Here is a 22,595-nt window from a genome sequence, read left to right as displayed (position 1 = left end):
GAAGAGTTTAAAAGCTTTAAAATGATATACAATATCATATCATCTTTTATGTTTATAAATTAACCAGATGAATGTGTCTTGTCCGTGATTTCACCAAAGTAACACCAGTAGCGTGCGACGTTTCTATCAAAGGTACCATGATTACCAGACGCGCGTTTCGTCTACATAAGACTCATCAGTGACCCTCATATTAAAATATTTATAAAGCCAAACAAGTACGAAGTTGAAGAGCATTGAGGATTCAAATTTCCAAAATGTTGTGCCAAATAAGGCTAAGGTAATCTATTCCTGGGATAAGAAAATACTTAGTTTTTTCTAAATTCAAAGTTTTATATTCCGGAAATTTATAAAAATGACCACATAATTGATATTCATGTCAACACCGAAGTGCTGACTTCTGGGCTGGTGATACCCTCGGGGACGAAACGTTCACCAGCAGTATAATTTTGAACGATATAATTGACACCAGATAATCAATTTCGGATAAGTGTATTATATAGGCGTTATTTAATTTGATTAAATGTATTGAAGAAAAGTATATCATTAATTTCAGATCAGGGTACAGAATTGTTTTACATAATAAATGAACATTGTATTTAATTGTAATATTCTAAAAAAACATTTAAGAAAATAATACTTATCTATATGAAACCCTGTTCTTATAGATATAGTCCAGTCAATCTAGCATAAATTTGACCCTAACCTGAAAGTAATTGCAACAGAAGATTTTTAAGTTTTAATCTTTAGCATTATACCACAGATATACACAGAAAAAAGTCCCATAAAATCTAACTTGAGGGAGACTAAAAAAATCACCATTTAAAATTCCTATCGAGATTTGCAGTGAAATGGGAGATAACTCTTGCCAAAAAGGCAGAAATATCATTAAATATTAATACAAAATTATAATTTTACCGCTTCTATTCATCAGAATGTATTGATTCTTGATTTTTAAGATGTCTTTAGAGTATAACAAACAACTCTAAAGGTGTTTTTATATATTTTATCAAGCTGTAATTTAGATTTCGTAATTCATTAGTTGCCCATTTATTGAATTTTTCAACATTACAAGGTAAAGAATCTCAAACTTAATAAAAAATAAAGTAAGCATGTGTTCTGCTTTTTGTGGTTTACAGTTTCTTTAAATAAGTAAGTTGCTAAAATAATATAATATAAAGATATAGGCAATACCAAATTTTCACATTATTTTTTTCAAAATACTGACAAAGCTTCAAATTTGAAATTTGTTAAATGAAAAAATGCATGAAAAAAATAAAACTACCCATAACACTTCAATTTTGTACATTTCATGAGCAGGAGATTATATAATTTAGTCAAATACAAACTTATAACCCCATAAAGTATTGTACTTTACATAAATTTCAAGAAAAACAACAAAAAACTGACTAAAAAAAGACTAATTTTTGCAAGTGTTATCTCTCCTTTAAATGTTATTTTCCATAGGAAATTAAAAATGCTGATTTTGAGTTTTCCTGAAGTTAGATTTTATGGGACTTTTTTCTGTGTATATAAAAGGCATAATGTTATAGATTAGAACTAAAACATTTTCTGTTGCAATTAGTTTGAGGTTACATCTTGGTTTGACTGGACTAATACTAACCATTTCAGGGTACCTTACAGTTAAAGCTGTAGCGGAAGGTCATTGTTAACAGCTTTAGTGCAATAAATTAATATTCAAGTGTTAAAAAAAAAATCAAAAAAAAGCATGGACCATTTTTGCAAATTGATTAGGCTGTAAGTTTACCTCGTTTTAATTATTTGACAATTGTGATTTCGGGGCCTTTTAAAGCTTACTATGCTGTATGGCCTTTGCTTATTGTTGAAGGCCGTAGTACAGTGAACTAAAGCTGTTAATTCATATGTCATTTTGTCTCGTGTGGAGAGTTGTCTGATTGGCAATCATACCATATCTTCTATTTTATATATAAGAAATAGCAAAGCACCTTTGATATATACATATACATGTAATATATCCAAGTGAACTTGAAATAAAAGATACTACCGACACAGATAAATCTGCTTCATATTTAGACCTTTTTCTCGAAATTACTACTGATGGTAGGTTGAATACCAAAATTTATGATAAACGCGATGATTTTAATTGTTCTATAGTCATCTTTCCATTTATGTGTAGTAACATCCCAGCGGCACCAGCATATGGCATATATGTGTCTCAATTGATACGTTACTCTTAGACTAGAGCTATCTCAAAGTACGTTTATTTTGTTGAACGAGGAAAACTGCTTTCTCATAAATTGCTAAGACAGGGCTATGAATAAATCAAATTAAGGTGAACACTCCAGAAATTTAGCGGTCGCCATCATGAGCTGATTTGACATTATGACAAAAGTGTGTCAGAAATCATATCTGATATTCATTCTCTGCCATAATAACCTTCCATCATTACCGAACTGAACAAAGAAATAACTCGACGGGTGCCATATGCGGCATTTACCTGCTCTTTTTCAAAGTCTACAAGGGTGTCTCTTATGTGCAAGACATATTGCTCTCTCTTAACACGGGTCAGCCATTTATCGTCCCCTTCCGACAGACTATCATCGCTTCCTCAAACCCATACTCGCAATTGGTGCAATGGCAGAGCCGAGAAATTAAGTCCCTGAAATTTTCTGTCCGGAACGAGGATCGATCAAGAAACCTTTGTAATAGTAGTCCGATGCACTAACCACTACACCACGGCTCTCGACCACATTAATTGACCATCTGATTTTCAGTAGGAAGGGGATTTTTTGGCGATGGAATATGAATTTTATACCTGTTGATAGAACGGCCTGTTTATTAACAGCAGAAATATTTTTTTTTCTTTTTATATATGTAGAACTCAAATCTATGGCGGGTTCCAAATCTCTGGCAGATTCATAATCTTTGGCAAATGTGACCTTACAAACACCAAACAACTCAACTGGCATATTGTTGCTTTCTCCAAATATATGGTATATCTAGGGAAAGAGTAACATACAACGTCATAATTGAACAACGCCATATCACATCTTCGCCGCCGCCGACATTCATTATGAAGGTATTTCCCTGACAACACTTATCGGGAGGTTTAAAGGAAGATGTGACCTATTATTACGAAAAGGATCAAAATGTGCTGAATCAGTCGATGGCCGCGATGAATCAGGGCACCGCTTTTTTCAGTACTGCATATTTTAGAAGTAGTTTACTGTCTACGGCTGGCACAATTTGTAGAGTGAAAGATAAAAGTATCGCATTCAAATTTAATTTTTACGTATCGCACTGGCATATGTATTTTTTTAAATTAACTCAGATTATTTGTAGATATGTAAATTATATAAGAACCATAATATAATAAATTGGTTTTGGTGAACAAGTATTTCCATCAAGATGAATAAGTTATGTCCATCAAGGTTAGAACATGATTTTGCCTCTAGCAGTGTAGGTTTTCATAGAAAATTGGTTTTAATGAGCAAGTATTTCCATCTAGATGAACACGTTTTGTCTATCAAGGTTAGAACATGATTTGGCAATCATATACACTTTTTGTTCTCTACCAATTTGAAATCCTACTGTTTTCAATCATTAAACATTTGATATGGCATACTACATTTCCTCAAACAGACACAAAGAAATTAATAAGTCGTTCATCAGTTTCTATGATTTACTGTATAATACAAATATATACTAAAAAAATTGAAAACAACACTTTGAATAATTCTATGCGTCCGAAGCGCTTTTCTAGATTTACTTTCATCAGGAACGCTTAAAGACAAATATTTGAAATCAGAAGATGTATAAGTACCGAAACCGTTGAAGAGCTATATGACAAAACTATCTAAAATAAATGGCCAAATTCATCTAAAGTCAACTTTGCCTGAATACCTTTAATGTCCGTATTGTTACACAGTGAAAATCTTAAGTGTCTCAATATGATACTATAAAACATATATAGCTGTGAGGATGGTGGAGCAGTTTGGTACTTAATCAGCCATAATACTACCAAAACGGCATGTGTAATACTGATGAAGTCATCCTGGTCATATAAATCACGTGATCTATATTGCTTTTCAGTCGGGTCAAATATTTCATATGAATCCTGAATAACATATAAACATATATTGTGCATGTAATTCAGGATTCATTGCCAGTCCGTATTGGAAATATTAGCCAAATATTCACATTTGATGTATGTAATACAGCATTCAGAACAAGTCGGTATTGAAAAGATGGATTATTGAATAAAAGTGTTTTGAACTGACTGTTTCTGTTTTGGCACTGGTATAGATTCTCCTACGGGTCTTGAATCTATACCATTGCCAATACAGTAACAGCCAGTTATATATTAATAACACTATAATAGATGACGGTAGGTATGTAACAACGTTACAATAATTAGAAACATAACAAGTAATGCATTATTTTTGGTTATTTGAACAGTGTGAAATTTATCGTGATATATTGACTGCCCACAGGACATTGGTATTGACTGAGACAGCGATAATGCGAGGTCATTATTGCTGCCTCAGTCAATACCACTGTTCTGTGGGCAGTCCGTTTATCACGATAATAACCAGTTTTTCAATAACTATTATGTAAGTTTTAATTTGATAGATGCTTTTAACCATATTTTGACTATTTTACCGATTATGTCTGTTTTGTTCACGCTCGTTGTAAAAATAACGGAATTTGATGCAACTTTCATACAAGTGAGAAGGTTAGCGCTATAAAAAAAAGAATCAATCCACCATTTCATGAGGTACAAAAAAAATCTGTTCTCCGCTGCACCACTATATCAATAGTAAAAGATTTGATTTGAGTGATCCCATTTCAAAAGCGTTTTACAAGAATTATGCAGATATACAGATATGCTCGATACAGATAAACATAAAATTGAAAACAGAAGTAACATTAAAATTGTTACAGGTATATGCTCATGTTCTATTAAATGTCACCACGTGTTCTGGTCTGTCTTTGTCATAATGTTTACTCCAATCTGAAATAAGGATTATAAAGATATAGGCGTGTATTTAATGTGAATGATTGTGCATTTATCTTTTATTCATTTGTTATTATATTGGTAATTCACTTACATCACGAGAGTTTCCACATGTGGAGCAGCACCTGAAATCAACTCAGCTTTTGGTGGGGTTCGTGTTGTTGTTGTTTTGCCCCTATTTGTGACATTTTGTTTACGCATCTTTTTCAATATGATGGAATTTGACGCGACTGTCGTACAAATGAGAGGTTTAACGCAATAAAACCAGGTTCAATGCAACATTTTCTACATTTAAAAATGCCTGTACCAAGTCAGGAATATGACAGTTGTTATATATACGTTTGATATGTTTTATTTTGCCATTTGATTAGGGACTTTTCGTTTTGAATTTTTCTTTGAGTTTGGTATTTTTGTAATTTTACTTATTCATTTTTATTTGCAGTGAAAAAAATACGGAACTCCTCGGAATGTTCGAAAAAGAAAGTCCCTAATAAAATGGCAAAAGCAAACACTCGAACACATCAAACGAATGGGAATATCAGAAGAGACCATAAAATAAGTCTGACCTTTTTTTAGCGCACATAACACGTGCTAAAAAGAATTGTAAATAGACAGTAAAAATGTCGATTATCAAATATGTGATGTCAATGAGAACTCAAATAATCTAGGTTATAACAAAATGTCGAATACGAAAACGAGACTCGTTTATTGGTTTCATTCTTTGTGAAATTAATGTTCTTCTACATAAGTCCTTCATTATAGGTTCCCTGCGATTGGGCTAAATTGATATTTCAATGCCTCAGGAATAGTATGTTTAAACGAAGTACCGATATATAAGTTCTGAGGACACAGTTATTGTCTCTAGATAAAGGGTTCATAATGGGGACAGTATATAACTTGCAATTTATTTTACATACACTTTCTAAATTTACTTCTAAGAGAGTAAGAGAATGAAATTACATGTCAAAAACATTGTGTGCCGAATCTTAATGTTAAGTAGGGATTTGATCCAGTTAAAAAGGGTTAACAACCAATGTGTCAGAAGCTGTCCCACTGAATTTTAGACCCCCGTAACATAAAAGTGTCCATATTTTAAGTTGAAACAGGCAGTATTTTCTATAATTTGATATCATTTGTCCCTATGGTAGTACATTACACTTTAAAAATCTTTTTAATATAAAGGAGTTGCTTATTTTTTTTTAATTTGAGTTTAACATTGTTTAATGTCTTAAAGAAATGCTTTATGAAAAAACTGTGTTCTCGTGCCATATGAACGATTAAGCGTTCCAATCTTTGCAATATATATCCTATATAATTACCAAATGTAACGTTCTGTGGATTCACTTATGTTCGTGAATTGCTGAAAACTTGCATTTTCGTAGATATTTGAATTCGTGATTTTTGCCATCTCTGCATTTAAAGCCTATTGAAAGTATGTTATTAACTGAACATTTGAATACGTGGTTCACCTGTACCCACGAACGCACAGAAATCAGTATACAACAAATAAAAATGATTCCAAAGTATTTATTAATTTAGAAAATTTAGAGTACACTCACGGTTTTTCGCATATGAATCTATTCTCATTCCGACATTTGTCATCGTTCCATTCATAATCTAAGTTTTTATGCATGTCCAGACAATGTTCTTCTCCATTCGAATTATTTGGTTCGTGTACAGTACGTGTATGCCAATCTGTTACTGTAAACCCCTGTCCACTAGTTGTCCATACCCACACACCTTCTGTAACTTTATCTGATCCTCCAAGCCAAAAAGCTGGAAAATAGATTTACGTGTTAAACTATTTATGTGTTTGGCGCAAAAGATTAAGCACTAAATTAATGTGAAAGTCTAAAGTTAAATATCTCATACTTGATAGATCAGAATGTATGAAAACCTATCGAGCACCTATACAAAAGTATATTTATTTAGGTGATAATAATATTATATACTTTTAAAATTGCGCACGTCAAATTCTTTAAATGTATTGTTTTAGAAGTCAAATATATAAACCATAACATATAGCAATAATTGGGACCTTATTAGAGCAACATAAAGGAGATATTCAAAATGTGTTGAAGATGATGGATTTTTGCAAGCAGCTGTCAATATTTTATCCCAATTCGCCGTTTCAGAATCTAAAGCATTCTGGGTAATATTTTCAAAAACGTACACCAAAACGTTGTGATTGGTTGAAAACGCTCTACACAATGGAAATTCAACCAATGACGTAACGTTATTTTCATTTTGGTGTACGAACAATGAGATAACCCATAGTCCTTTATATTCTGAAACGGCGAATTGAACCACTTTTCAGAGTTTACCTATTGGATTGTCTGGTAATGTGTGTTCGAATGGAATATTAATAATTCAAATCAGCTAGTCGTGAAAACACCAGTAACAATCAAATAACTGCTATAACAATATTTTGACTATTTCATTTATTATGTCTGTTTTGTTCATACATCATTGTTATAAAACGGATTATGATGAGACTGTTGTAAAAGGTAGAGGTTTAGGGCTATTAACCAGTTCAATCCACCATTTTCTACATTTGTCGGGTCCAAATCAGGAATATGACAGTTGTTTGATGTGTTTTTCAATAAATTTTGCCATGTGATTATGGACTTTCCGATTGAATTTTCCTCGGAGTTCAATATTTTTGTGATTTTACTTTTTTCAAATAATCTACACCTCTGTACGTACTGATTGTATGCTACATTTGCAAATATATTTCAACGGGTGAACGTATCAGAAACAAAATTGTACAGTTGAACTAGTCCTATAGAAAGAATAATTAAACAAGGTTAAAATTGTCTAGAGTTCATGCGTTAGAAGCGCTTGGTTGAAACGCGCGTCTAGGATACTAAATTATAATCCTGGTACCTTTCACAACTATTGTTTGGGTTTACATTCAACAGGAACTTAATATTTAAATGCTGAGGATAAATTTTAACCGTCAACAATTGAAAAGCTATATGACCAACAGATGGCGGGAAATAAACCAAACACAACTAAGGTTAATTTACCTGAAGGAATTGAAATCTTAGTGTCAAGGTATAAAATTTAACGAATGTGAAGTTATCTTATGTCTACCAATGCATTTACACAATAATGCATGGTTGTATAGATTTCATTTGACAGGATTCTTATATTACCCTTATACTTAATTTAATTCTTTTAAATAGTTTTACAATTGCCCATACGTACTTTTCCGGAACTTTTTCGCATTTGATTTCAGAAAGTTTATATCACTCATCTGTTTTGGTTCTGCAAGCATACTGTTAAGGTATTGACAATCACTCTGAAAAAAATACAGTTTTGAATGTTATATTAAAAAAAGTGTACGTTTGATCGTAATGTGTAACATAAATGTGGTAAGGATGTTCGGAAGTCTTGTTTTTTTGATAATTATCAATTACAGCTGACTCAATTATTTTCGTGGGTACCAAATTCGTGGATTTAGGAATGTAAGTTGATATTTAATTTCGTGGTTTTGCCGGAGTCTGCATGAACGAGGGACGAAAGAAAGGGACAGTCAAACTCATAAATCTAAAATAAACTGACCATAACGGTCAACCAACTCGTGATGGCGTCCGGAAAATTTACGAAGGGATGATTTCAAATTCACCATTTGGAACTCTTGGTTTAATAGCTTCCTTGTGAGCAGCAACCCTCTAGCAAGAAAATCATGATAGGAAATGCAAACACGGAAATATCGTATCAATTGGGAGATATATATAAAAAAAATTCAGAATGACATTTATTAAAGAACTTTGTATTTCTCATCCTAATCTTGAGAAATGTAACGATGAAAATATGTTTATATGGCTAATGGGTTGTGAGAATCTAGAAGTTCTACAACACCTATGTAATTTAATAATCAGTCTCTGTACTGAGATGGATAAGTTGATAAAAATGTAAATAATGCCAATTTGCTGACCCAGTGAATCCTGCATAGACCAAATTCAAATTGTATGGCCCTTATGGTATCCATAAACAGCTTAATAACATTTTTACATGTTCAATATATGCATATATAAATATCTGTGGTTTTAACTTTGCTTTTGTGTTTATTTTCTTTATTCTAAATTTTGTCATTTGTATATCATTAAGAATTGATAATAATCATTGTAACAAATTGTTTGTAATTATACTGCTCTTTTAGGGCGTCCTTGATTGACAATAAAAAATATTGTATTGTATTGTATTGTATTGAATATCCCGTAGGCAGGTGCTGCGGGAATATTGCTTCTTAGAAATGAAAAGTTCACAATTGAAAAGCTGAAATCATCTCTTTTGTCGTTTTTTCAACCGACCCTCATTGTCAATTTCTAGATGTAAGTCAAGCTATGAGGCCGACTTAACTGTATCTGTAGTAACCTTTATCTCTAGTTCGATGGGATAGATGCGTTCCACATAGTCACCAAATTTTGAATTATTTAGTGAATCATGCCTATAAATAATTTTTTATTCGTTGACATTTAATTTCGTGGTTCACCAGTACCAACGAAATCTACGAACATTGGTATCTACCGATTAATAATGATTCCACATTATTCGCAATCTTCTCGTGTATTGTTGTGAATTCATGGGAGGTGTTCGTTGTTATTCTGTGGTTCACATTTTGTTATACACTATTGTATTACTGATTTGCGTAGTTTTCTTTCCAGAGTGTTCTTCCGTTAATTTGTTCTGTACTCCTGTCAAGTAATGTTGACATTGTATTTATGTTTCAACATTGCCATATAAGCAAGAGGTTAGGCATGCCATAAAATCCAGGTTTAACTTTAACCCAGCATTTTATTTCAGTACACATGTGCCAGGTCAGGAATATGGCAGTTTTTTTTAAAAGTCCGGTTCTTTGTATGTCGGCATTTGTTTTTGATGCAGCACAATGTTTCTTTTTTCCTCAGTATTTCCTCTTAAAGTTGATCTGTTTTCCTCGGTTTCGATTTGTGGCTCAGATTTGTCTTCGCTTTATCGATTTCTAAATATTTAACAGCTGTATACTACTGTTGTCTTATTCATTAAAGGAATTTTAAGTTTTGTACACTAACCCCTCATTTTCATTTCATAATGTCCTGGTTCCAAGTACTACGTTCCAGTTATTTGCTAATAGTCATACGTTCTCACGTTGTATTGGTATATGTGTAACATAAGGTTTGGTACCATTTAAACGTTGAATCCCGCTGCAAAAGTTTGCACCTGTCCTAAGTCAGGAATCTGATGTACAATAGTTGTCGTTTGTTTATGTAATTTATGCGTGTTTCTCGTTTCTCGTTTTTTTTTTATAGATAAGACCGTTGGTTTTCCCGTTTGAATGGTTTTACACCTAATCACAAGTAATTTTGGGGCCCTTTATAGCTTGTTGTTCGGTGTGAGCCAAGGCTCAGTGTTGAAGGCAGTACTTCGACCTATAATTGTTTACTTTTACAAATTGTGATTTGGATAGAGAGTTGTCTCATTGGCACTCATACCACATCTTCCTATATCTATTAATATTGGGATCGGGAACCAGTCAAGTGTATTAAATCCCTGGATAGAACCTTGCTTTCCAACTTTAAACAACAACGATAAATGCATTGCCTCAAAAAAGGCAATCAGACAAAAAAAAAATATAAGATTCGACATATGCATTTAAGAATCCATGCAGAATTTAAGTTGATTAGCAATGGCGGTTTCTTGAATGTTCAAAAATGTTAAAATATGAAGACACGTTTTCTGTTTGTATTGTTTTCATATGGTTTTTTTTTCAATTCAAATTAATTACTGTTTAGTGCAATATAGAATATCGTATATAAATATAAGTTACGTATAAAACTATCATGGTACATACTACTTTCAAATGACTACTAGTATTTTCATGTTCTGTAATATTCTCTGGGGCCGTATGGTGATAATAAGAATGACAAACAAAGGCACAGCTTGTTCATTTGTATTCCACGTGAATAATGATACAAATTATATATTGGGTTTACATCAATCATATCAGACTGATACCAAAGGGGAGTAACTCAATGAAAGTAAATCAAAGTACGTAAAGTAATATATAAGAATAATGTTACGTGTTCTTAATGTATAGAAATTCCCAACCTTGGCATCTCTCCAATTATTGTTGCTACTGCTGAAGAAATAACATTTGTCTTCATGCATCTTCCAACCATATTGGCATGATCTTTGAACTGTAAAATGCATTTTATAGATATCAAAATAAAAACGCTGATATTATTGATGGATTCAGAAAGGAAGTGAATTCTAGTTTGAGTAGCTGTACATTAAAAAGGAACTTATCAACACAATTACAGCTAATTTTCAAATGCTTGTAGATCAAGACTCTTCCATTTAAGTTTAATTATAACATACACATGTTTACCTATGCCTATATACATTGTTTCAAGATGCCAATCTTAATAAAAAGGCATGGGTAAACGTTTATGCAAAAAAAGCAAGGAAGCCAATCAAGGTTTTACTCTACGAGCATTATAAAAGTAGCTCTAAGTGTTCAATAATAATAACGTATTTGAAATAAACCGAATTTAAAACATCTATGTTTCTAAAATAGTAAACTTTTTTTTATTTAGGGTTTAGCTGAAGCCGGCATCCAGGTGCAGGTTTTTTTCGTTGTGCTGAAGACCCTTTAGTTGCTTTCTTCTGTTTTCTGCTATATGGTCGGTTTTTTTTTGTCTCTTCGAAACATTTCCAACTTCAATTCTCAATTTCCTTTATTGTTTATGTTTATTTCGTTGTTTTGTCTCTTTGAAACATTTCCAATTTCCATTCTCAATTTTATTTCTTGTTAAGTTTGTTTCATTGTGCTCAGTCGTAAGGTTCCTAAATACTGTCTTTTTAATTGTTCTTTCTTTGCTTGTTTTAATGATTTAGGTATGGAATATATTGCATTCCAAATAATGTCATCCCTTTGACGCCAGATGTTAGATTTTGTAATTACTGGTACCTTTTGTGAGTTCTTTAAAATAGTTTTATAGTTTTATGATTCAATTTCATTTAAATTTTGAGTTAGTATATTTTGTCCATCATGAATTAAATTAATCGCACTTCTGACAAATATATTACAAAAACATTCCTGCATAACAGACCTTGACATTGATTTCCAAAGTATCCAGTTGGACAGGAACAAATAAAACTACTTCCGGTAGGTGTGCATCTTCCGCCATTTAAACATGGTGAACTGGCGCATGGCGTTACTGTAAAAAAAGAAAATAGACTCAATGAAGTGGAATCATAATACTAGTAATATGATACAGTGATCTATTTAGATTACAAAGCAATTAGTAAGTAGCAGGTTTTAAATTGGTCTTGGATTCAATTAATATACCATTTCAAATTCGGAATTTCAAAACGGGTAATAAGAATGACCGAATAACACTGTTAATATCCGAATAAACGCATACTGAAAATTCAAAATTATGCTTTTTCGATACATACCAGGAAGAGTATGTATTAGTGGTCCATGGTTGATGGTTATCAATGGCAATTTCTTCATTTCAAGTGTTTATGATATAGATCGTACTAATTGGTATATATCTTTTTCCAAGCGAGAGTTATAAGAACCAATATAAAAATATGGAAATATCATTATAATCTTATAATAATAAAAGGAAAAAAAATCTTTCTCATCGGGCATTGGTGTAACAAGTTTGTCAAAAACAGGCCCTATAGTAAAAATATGAACATCAGGAAATAAAATATATAGTCTTCCTCCTTGAATGACCTATTATCAAGACTTTGACCCTACTCAACTTGAGCACGTGTATTGTGTCGTCGAGACATTATAAAAAGAAAATCGATGATTGATTTAACATGGATCACTTAAACGCACTTTTTGACAATTTTATAGAACAAATAGAGTAACAGTTTTGAGGTATATTTAGAAATTATTTTTCTATTTATCAGTGTATTCGTGCATTATTTCTTAATTCAAAAGGCAGGAGCATGAGGTCAATAAATCTGTTGATTTTTACGTCTAAAACTAATCCTCCTATTGTTTTAGACAACCTAATGGTAAACAAAAGGAAATATTGGTCTTCTGACATAAGTTTTTAGAATTTTAGCTTGACGTTTTTACAAAAAAATGGGTTTTTTTTCTAATTTACCCAAACCCTTTTTTTATTTTCTACTGTTCATTGATATTGAATGTTGTGCACATCGAGTTGATAACATATTTATATTTTTAGATCTGAAGTTAAAATTGCTAACGAAGTTAAAGAATTATCCTTGTTTGAGGATTAACAATTTAAGTGATTGTTTTGTCTTTAGCTTACTAAATTTCTTCGATACCTGTATTTTTTCATTTTTATTTGAATATAAATAAGAATATCCTCTTTATCGGTAACAGATTAAAGAATAACGATGTAAAATTGTCCTACAACATTCACGATAGGAAAATATGGACCTCAATCAAGAATCTTAAATTTGATGTGTCATGATTTAACTTTGATAACTTCCTTATCTCAATGGCAGTAAATTCTCATTAATAAACTCAATTGTACTTTATCTTCACTAAAACATATACATTACTTGAATAGACCATATTACTTGACTCTTAACGAGTTCGTTTTATTTTCATCAATGACACAAAAAGTGTGAAATGTTTGATTGGCAGTTTAAAAATAAAAAGCACACAATTTTGCGTTTTGAGCCTTTGCAAAAAGATTAAAAGGAGACATTACAATATATCGGACGCACGTGTACGCGAGCTTGTGTGACTTAACACAAGACAACTCAGACATAAATGACCAGTTTTTTTTAACATTTGAATAAATTAAAACATTTAAAGGTCTGATTCGTCTACCCCACTAAATCGTGTACGACACTATAACATAGTTCAACAACCTTCACATCTTGATCCATTGTATCCCTCCGTACACGCACAGCTGAATAAACTCCCAAGGACAGAACATGTTCCATTGTAAAAACAAGGTTCCACAGAGCACGGTGTTTCTACAGAAAAACCAACATTAGTCAGTAGATATTTTCATGGTTTAAATTCAAAATATACACATTAAATATTTTACAGTAACATCTCTTCAAACAATTTGAACAATAATTATGCGGCATACACCTAAGTAGACACAACCAAGTCTAATATACAACATGTGCTTCAATAAGAAAAACATTACCTTGTTATTATGTCTTAAATTTATATAATCCTAATAAACAAAATTTATCATTTCAACGATTTCTATCGCAGTATCAGTTGACACTAATCGACAACAAATCTTTAGTTTTAACCGGATTTAAAAGAATGTGTTGACCGATACGATCTGTCAGTGTATAAAAACATGTAAAAGATTTATAAAAAAAAATGGGGGTCCATGGGCAAAGTTTTTAAGGCATTCAAATGGATAAAACCAGAGGATTTCGAAAATCTGACAAAAATTTAAAAACATCCTTAAGATACTAGCATAGAAATCTCATCTGATTATTTCACGAATTGTTTACTATTATTTATATGGAGTATTTAACTGAATGTGAGACCGAATGTTGATGTATGAATATCATTTTACGCTTTCCTTGTCGACGCAGCCGGAAAAAGCGGTTTCTTCAGTTTCTGTACATTACCTTGTCGACGCAACCGGTAAAAGCAGTTTCTTCAGTTTCTGTGCATTACTTTGTCGACGCAACCGGTAAAAGCAGTTTCTTCAGTTTATGTGCATTACCTTGTCGACGCAACCTGTAAAAGCAGTTTCTTCAGTTTATGTGCATTAACTTGTCGACGTAACCGGTAAAAGCAGTTTCTTCAGTTTCTGTGCATTACCTTGTCGACGCAACCGGTAAAAGCAGTTTCTTCAGTTTCTGTGCATTACCTTGTCGACGCAACCGGTAAAAGCAGTTTCCTCAGTTTCTGTGCATTACCTTGTCGACGCAACCGGTAAACGCAGTTTCTTCAGTTTCTGTGCATTACCTTGTCGACGCAACCGGTAAACGCAGTTTCTTCAGTTTCTGTGCATTACCTTGTCGACGCAACCGGTAAACGCAGTTTCCTCAGTTTCTGTGCATTGCCTTGTCGACGCAACCGGTAAACGCAGTTTCCTCAGTTTCTGTGCATTACCTTGTCGACGCAACCGGTAAAAGCATTTTCTTCAGTTTCTGTGCATCACCTTGTCGACGCAACCGGTAAACGCAGTTTCCTCAGTTTCTGTGCATTACCTTGTCGACGCAACCGGTAAACGCAGTTTCCTTAGTTTCTGTGCATTACCTTGTCGTGGCAACCGGTAAACGCAGTTTCCTCAGTTTCTGTGCATTACCTTAATATGCTTCTTCCTAATATATTTACGAGATTAAAAAATCTGTAAACTAAATTAATGTAGTCTTATTTTATTGTTTCCGTTTGTGCATTCATTCATTCTCACTTTATATAAGCACCTACTTCAGACATTATTTGAAATATATTTGTGTGCCCATTTGTCTCATGTTTTAATCAGAACTATTTTTCTATTCAGAAAACAAAAAAGGCTATACCCATATGTAAGCTAGAGGAAGGCAATAAGTATTTACTTTTAATATATCTCGAAAACCAGGTCTAACACATCATCGTGAATACTACATTCTTCTACTTATACAATCTTAAATCATTACAGTTTGTTTATTCAGAATGACAGTGAAAGAAAAAATTGTCATTTTGTGTTTTATATCAACTTCTTTTCATATCTAACTTAACTCTTCATATTAAAAGGGGGACGAAAGATACAAAGGGGACTGTCAAACTCATAAATCTAAAACAAACTGACAACGCCATGGCTACAAATGAAAAAGACAAATAGACAAACAATAGTACACATGACACAACATTAAAAGTAGTCATGAAGAAAATGTTTTGATTTTGCATGCAGAGAGTCCACCATTATCTGCCTTGAGATTCAGATCAAAGCTAAACAACGGGCCTATTTCATTTAGAAGTTTCGTTTTATATGCAATATATTTAAATATATACATTCACCTTGACATTCAGGTCCATTAAAACCAACAGGACAATCGCATTGGTATGTATCATTTTTTACTTCACATTCTCCATTGTTTAAGCAGGGTGAACTTGTACATGGAGTCACTGTAAAGATAATATAAAACATCTTACTTTTTTTTATTTAGGGAAAGGTGCATGGTGTCCTTGTAATAATAAGCAAGAGCAGAATTAGTTTCTGTTACATATTGTGTATAAGATTACATTGTATAGGTTTATATATATATCTTAATATTAATAACAAGATGTCTAAACGTAGATGTCAATGTCAGGCGGATTTTTTAAATGTGTGCCAAGGAATTCTATAGTACAAACAGTCGTTGGACAACAGAAAAAAAATGTTTAGAATAGGTTGTTTATCATTTAAACTTCAAAAATGTTTTATGAACATTGTAGCCTTTGGATCTTCGTGGAGATGAAAATAAAGCTGATCTGGGGATGACTTTTTTAATGCCTGTACCAAGTCAGGAATATGACAGTTCTTGTCCATTCGTTTTTGATGCGTTTTGTTTATTGATTTTGCCATGTGATTATGGACTTTCCAAATTGATTTTCCTCTGAGTTCAGTATTTTTGTGATTTTACTTTTTGGTATATAAATGCAAATCTATGATGATTTTTCGAATAAATGTGGAATTATTACACTTAACCCTTTTCGGGGCTATTTGTAAATAACAAAATGTGTCAAGTTGTTTGTTACAGTTTCTGTATCAATGGTACAATCCACACAAACACTTGAGGCGATTAGACAACACTTAATTAAGAAGACAGTCTCACGATGCATGTCGATTGCTTTAAGTGCTAAACTGTTATTTAAAAGTGGTAATATAACTACGTTGGAAATTTCCACTTGTATCATGGTTGTGAAATGTAACTATCTTATACTATAAAGTATTCTTCTATTATTAAACATTTTCTTCAAGCAGGCATTTAAAGATTGTTATCCACATATAGTATAGTATCATAATTGAATGAAACATTTCATATATTTTGATTTTAAGTCTTCAAAAAAAAGGTGCAATTTATTCATATAAATATTCATTGTCATTTTTCATCATAGTATTACAGATAAAATACATCAGGTTAATTTCTGTAGTTTGTATGGTATGTCAAATATTTAATTACTATATAGCGTTAAAATCAAAACATGATGAAGATTTGACCAGACATGATCGAATTCCTTATTCATCCGTGCATTTACCCTACTGGAGAAATGTTTTCTTTGTCTTTGATCATTACATACCGTATTAGTCGTGTAACTGATTGTAAAATAAAATCTGATATTTTGAAAAAATTAAAATCCCTAAAAATACTTAACTCAGAGGAAAGTTCTAAAAGAAAAAGATATTCCTGACTTGGTATAGTCATTTTCTTGTGTAGAAAACACGGTGGATTAAACCTGGTTTTATAGCTAGTTAAACCACTTGTATGATTGTCGCATCACATTCCAGTGTATTGACGAAGTTTTATTTTCCATTGCATAACATGAGACGTTCTCCCTGTCTTGCTCATTTTTAAGAATGAGCCTTTTTAATCACTTTTACATTTTCTCTTTGATTTGAATATCAAAAAGGCTTATGAGATTTGAACATGATAAAAAAATGAAATAGCATTTGGTTTTGTGTGAGTTCCCGAGCCTACCAACTAACCTTACATTCATCACACCATTGGACAAACTTTAACAATTCATACGTGGCATATGTTGTACATTGTATATAATTTGATAATATCTCTTTGGTATCTAACTTATCTAGAAATTGACAATGAGGGTCGGTTGAAAACAAAACTTTACGACAAAAGAGATGATTTCAGCTTTCCAATTGTGAACTTTCCATTTCTAAGTAGCAACATTCCAGCAGCACCTGCATACGGGGTATATATCTCTCAATTGATACGATATTCCCGTGCTTGTATTTCCTATCATGATTTTCTTGATAGAGGGTTACTGCTCACAAGGAAGCTATTAAATCAAGAGTTCCAAATGGTGAAGTTGAAATCATCCCTTCGTAAATTTTACGGACGCCATCACGAGTTGGTTGACCGTTATGGAATAACCATTTCACAAATGATATCGGATATGTTCCTCACGTCGTAACTACAATCCCCTTCCCTTTCATGAATTTGACCTACCGAATTAGACTATTTACCGGATTTGTAATCACATAAGCAACACGACGGGTGCCGCATGTGGAGCAGGATCTGCTTACCCTTCCGGAGCACCTGATATCACCCCTAGTTTTTGGTGGGGTTCGTGTTGTTTATTCTTTAGTTTTCTATGTTGTGTCATGTGTACTATTGTTTTTCTGTTTTTCTGTTTGTCTTTTTCATTTTTAGCCATGGCGTTGTCAGTTTGTTTTAGATTTATGAGTTTGACTGTCCCTTTGCCTTTGGTATCTTTCGTCCCTCTTTTATCGCTAATAAATGCGAAAATACTACATAGAAATCCTTTTCCGTTTCATTCAATATTTTTGGAAGTCAATAGATTACAAATAGATAGACATGAACTGCAGATAACAAAAGAGACACCCAAAAATGCTATCACTTTAATCATATGAAACAGAGAAGTTGACGAAATTACACAATAATTTACATAACATTTTAGCATGAACCTTATTATCAAGGTAAAACCTCACTATTTTCATATACCATTGAGACTATCAAGTTTATTAACTCTAAAATTGTGCTGATGTTATTGCAGGAGTCAAACAAAATGTACTGCTTATTCGTTTAAATAAAGGTGTTAACACCAAGTATTGTCTAATAATAACAAAAATACCGAACTCCGAGGAATTATAAAAATTAAAAGTCCGTATTCAAAGGACAAAATTAAAAAGTTCAAACACATTATGTCGTAAATATATCGTAGTCAAGATGAAATTAAGAAAATCAGAAATTCAAAATTGTTTCTATAAGTATGAAGAGCGTTAGTTAAGGTACAAAATAAGCTATAATATTAATAGGTCAAGGAATTCCTTTTCATGATATTCGATCTTTAAAATATAACGGACTTTTACCTTCTATATGCTTTGGTAATATTTGGGTCTAAAATCAAATGGAACAAAAGTTTTGGCAAATGATCTTTTATGAGCTATTAAGTGAAAAGATAAATGGGTCTGAGCACCTGATACAAAATTCGAAAACTTCACCTAAGTACATCCTTATTTTTTTAATATTTTTTACCTGCACATTTATATCCCGTGATACCTTTTGGACATATACAATAGTAGCTACATCCAGCTGTTAAACAAGTTCCTCCATTTAAACAAGGGGAACTGACACATGCATCTTCTGTAATAAAACAATGCATCATTAACAATTTAATATAATATGGATATGTAGTTGTGAGACTATAATCTAACAAGCACCAAAAACAAAGATGTAAAAAAAAAACAGTATACATTCCGGTCTAATCTGCAAAATCGTTTCTGTATATCAAATCATAAAAATTATCTCTATGATTAAATATGAAGCATTTAAGCTGCTTTTAATAAAAAAAAAACTTAAGGTAACGGCATTATTCGTACCTCATATTGAAATTAACGTTTCGTCATTAGTGGAATTTTATTTTTTTATGACATTATTAACTAATTACAGTGATTAGGGGAACACCTTTAAAGTATTTCTCAGAATGTATTAAGTTCTAGTATATATCTGACACGGCGGATTAGAAAGGAAACAAATAAACAGATGATATAAATAGAAGTTGACTTATTTGACGATGTTCGAATCTCCATATTACATTAAGAACATACATATAAAACCAAATGACAAATAAAATTGTTTATTTTCCTATTCAGAATTTGTGATGATAAAAAAAATCTATATATTCCTATTATCTGAGATTTTCAGGAAATTTTAACACACAATTTTCAATTGAATATCTTTTTTTGCTTGACCTTGGTATAACATTTCAAATATTTTAGTGTTTGTTATGCTATAAACTGCCGTGGTCATCAGACAGTGTTCAAAATATATTCTTGTCCAAATTCGGAAGTCGATTATGTTTAAATGTATGTGAAGCTGGACAAGTATTTGTTTCTTTAATTTGAAATTCATTCCGAAAACTTGTGATTAAGCAAGAAATATTTAGTCTATATGTTTTCTACTTTAACACAATTTCGGTAGTGGAAAGAATGCACATCATACTATACCTTTAGTTGTATGACCGTTCGTCTCTGTAAATCCTTTATTCTTTGTAATATTCTCCGTCTTTTGTTGTAAACTTGAGTGTCCTTTAACAAAACAATAAATAAATTGAATTGGTTCATGGAAGGAAAGCAAAATTGTTTAATTAAGGACATCAGAGTTGGAATTTGTTCAAACAATGTAATAGGAGAATGACCGAACACCTTGATGAGAATACAAATAAAACTGAACTTATGACGATGAGTCCGAATCCCTTGTCTTAAATAACATTCTCAAGGAGCTCTGTAGCCAGAATTTTTAAAAGTTTAAGGTGTATGAATGCGCTGACACGATTACAAAGAAAGAGCAAAAGAGACCCAATATAATTAGCCAAACTCATTACGGTCAACTTTGTCAATAGAATATAGAACCTTCGTTTTCTTCGTAAACATATGAAGACAACCTTCATACTCTCTTTACTCGAGAAGTATATAATCAAACTTTCATATGGTGATACAGCTTTATTCTATCCAACGTCAATGTTTAAATAAATCTATATGAATTTTGTATTGTATATTGGCATTAGGGATTCGCAGTTTTTATGTTTAGTCCACATTTAAGATCTAGTCATTTATAAAGGTATCTGGCGCATGTAAATTAGTGCCGTTAATGTTATTATATTTAAACATGAGTAAATTATTTTACTACACACTGAATTGTTCAAAGACCTTAATGCGTGTAAAATATATCGTTTTTGAATGATGTTCATTCTTATATATATTTTGACCAAATGCTATGCCTGAAACTGTCATTCTAGGTTACATACATTACTGACGTCTGGGGTCGCACAGACGTATGCTTATTATATTCTTCACATTGTACTCTCAGTTGAACTTTACCAATTGAAGGTAACTATCTACGGTTATTAGTTTGTTGATAGAACAAGGGAATATCTAATATTTGTGTTGGAAGGAGTGAACAATCAATAGTTCCACAAATAAGATAAAACGTGTACAATACTAAATAGCATTTGACTTACCATGAGTATTTATACTTTTGTAAGAACTGGATGTAGCAAAATAAATTGTTAACACCAAACACAAAAGTGTCGTTAATATAAACAATACCGTTCCAAATCTCCATCTATTTCTACTGATTTGCATATCTTTGCTGTCCTGGAACTGCCAAGTTTTGTCAGATTGATCATCATGCAATTTATGTTCACTTTCTTTGAATAATCCATCGTCATTTAAGGTTTCCTTTTCTTGGAATGTTATAATTTCCGGGGTATATGTGGGATTGTCAGTACGTGTAAAATACGCTACATGTCCGTCGGTTGTCATTTTTCTTTTTATGAACAAATACTTTAATTATACATTACGAAATTGACAAAATATGTACTTACGAAACATCAACCTTTGAACGATTTGAATGAGTGTTAAATTTCCAATTGTACGAGGATCTAAATGAGGGTCTTAGTTATAAGAATACGTATACAGTTAAGAGAATAAACGGAAATACGTATGAAACGAATAATATAAAACAAGTCAAAGTGCATCAAACCCAATCGTATGATGCAGACTCAAAGGAAATACGTCATTTTTTTTTCGTAAACGTGATTCGAAACGTCCTTGATTTTGTTTCTCATTGGACATCATACAACAGCACCTGTATAAAATGGAGAATGTGTGAAAGAAAGAACAACCCGACTAAATAGGAGAAACAGCTGAAGGCCACCATTTTTCATCAACACTGCGAGAAAATCCCGCACCAGGAGACGGGCTTCAGCTGGTCCCCTCATCGGAAACGTGTACTCGCTCAGTGAAAATAGACGTAACACTTAATTCCAAAACAAACAAATGAACTAAATTTTAAAATAGTATACAATTCTATCTTACAAGACCAAATGCTCCTGACTTGACGCGGGGTTAAACTTGTTTTGTGAAATATCAACCCTCCCCGTTTACCTCTAGTAAACTTAGAATAAACAAACACATAGCAATGCGCACAATAAAATCAGTTTTAAAAAGAGTCTGATCTCAGAATATGTAACAGAAGAAACAACAAAGAAAAATGATAATGATACATCAATTAACCATGTTAACAAAGGACAACTATATCAGTTACTGACATGCAAGCTTCAAACCTCAATCAAACTGATTGAAAAATTTTGGTCTTCATTGTATAACAATAGTGCACACGCTGATATGTCTCGCCTTCTTTACTTATTATTGATATCTTGTTGATAGACCTAAATATAAAGCTTTATTACAACTGTCACATAAACTCAACATAAACCAAGAAAACGAAATATTGATCAATGAACCATAAAAATGAGGTCAAGGTTAGAAGAACCATACTAGGCAAACATGTACAGCTAACAATTCTTCCATACAACAAATACAGTTGACTTATTGCTTATAAATTAGGAAAAAACGACCAAAACACAAAATCTTAACACTTAGCAATGGACCGTGAAAATGCGGTCAAG

General features: G+C 32.3%; 1 protein-coding gene across 1 annotated transcript; it reads right to left on the bottom strand.

The window, feature by feature from the left end:
- Positions 1-3,647: 3,647 nt before the first annotated feature.
- On the bottom strand, positions 3,648-21,490 carry LOC134690737 (neurogenic locus notch homolog protein 3-like). Its single transcript, XM_063550786.1, has 10 exons — positions 21,144-21,490; positions 20,131-20,211; positions 19,160-19,267; positions 15,960-16,067; positions 13,853-13,960; positions 12,097-12,204; positions 11,093-11,181; positions 8,207-8,300; positions 6,556-6,772; positions 3,648-4,993 (listed from the first exon to the last, which is right to left on the bottom strand). The coding sequence occupies exons 1-10, from the start codon at positions 21,445-21,447 to the stop codon at positions 4,984-4,986; spliced, it is 1,227 nt and encodes a 408-aa protein (XP_063406856.1). The 5' UTR covers positions 21,448-21,490; the 3' UTR covers positions 3,648-4,983.
- Between the last annotated feature and the right edge of the window lie 1,105 nt (positions 21,491-22,595).

The sequence above is a fragment of the Mytilus trossulus genome, chromosome 11, assembly GCF_036588685.1.
Source record: "Mytilus trossulus isolate FHL-02 chromosome 11, PNRI_Mtr1.1.1.hap1, whole genome shotgun sequence".
In the NCBI taxonomy this organism is placed as follows: Eukaryota; Metazoa; Mollusca; class Bivalvia; order Mytilida; family Mytilidae; genus Mytilus; species Mytilus trossulus.
The sequence above is the reverse complement of the archived record's forward strand: the minus strand, read 5'-3'. Positions and strand labels throughout refer to the sequence as shown.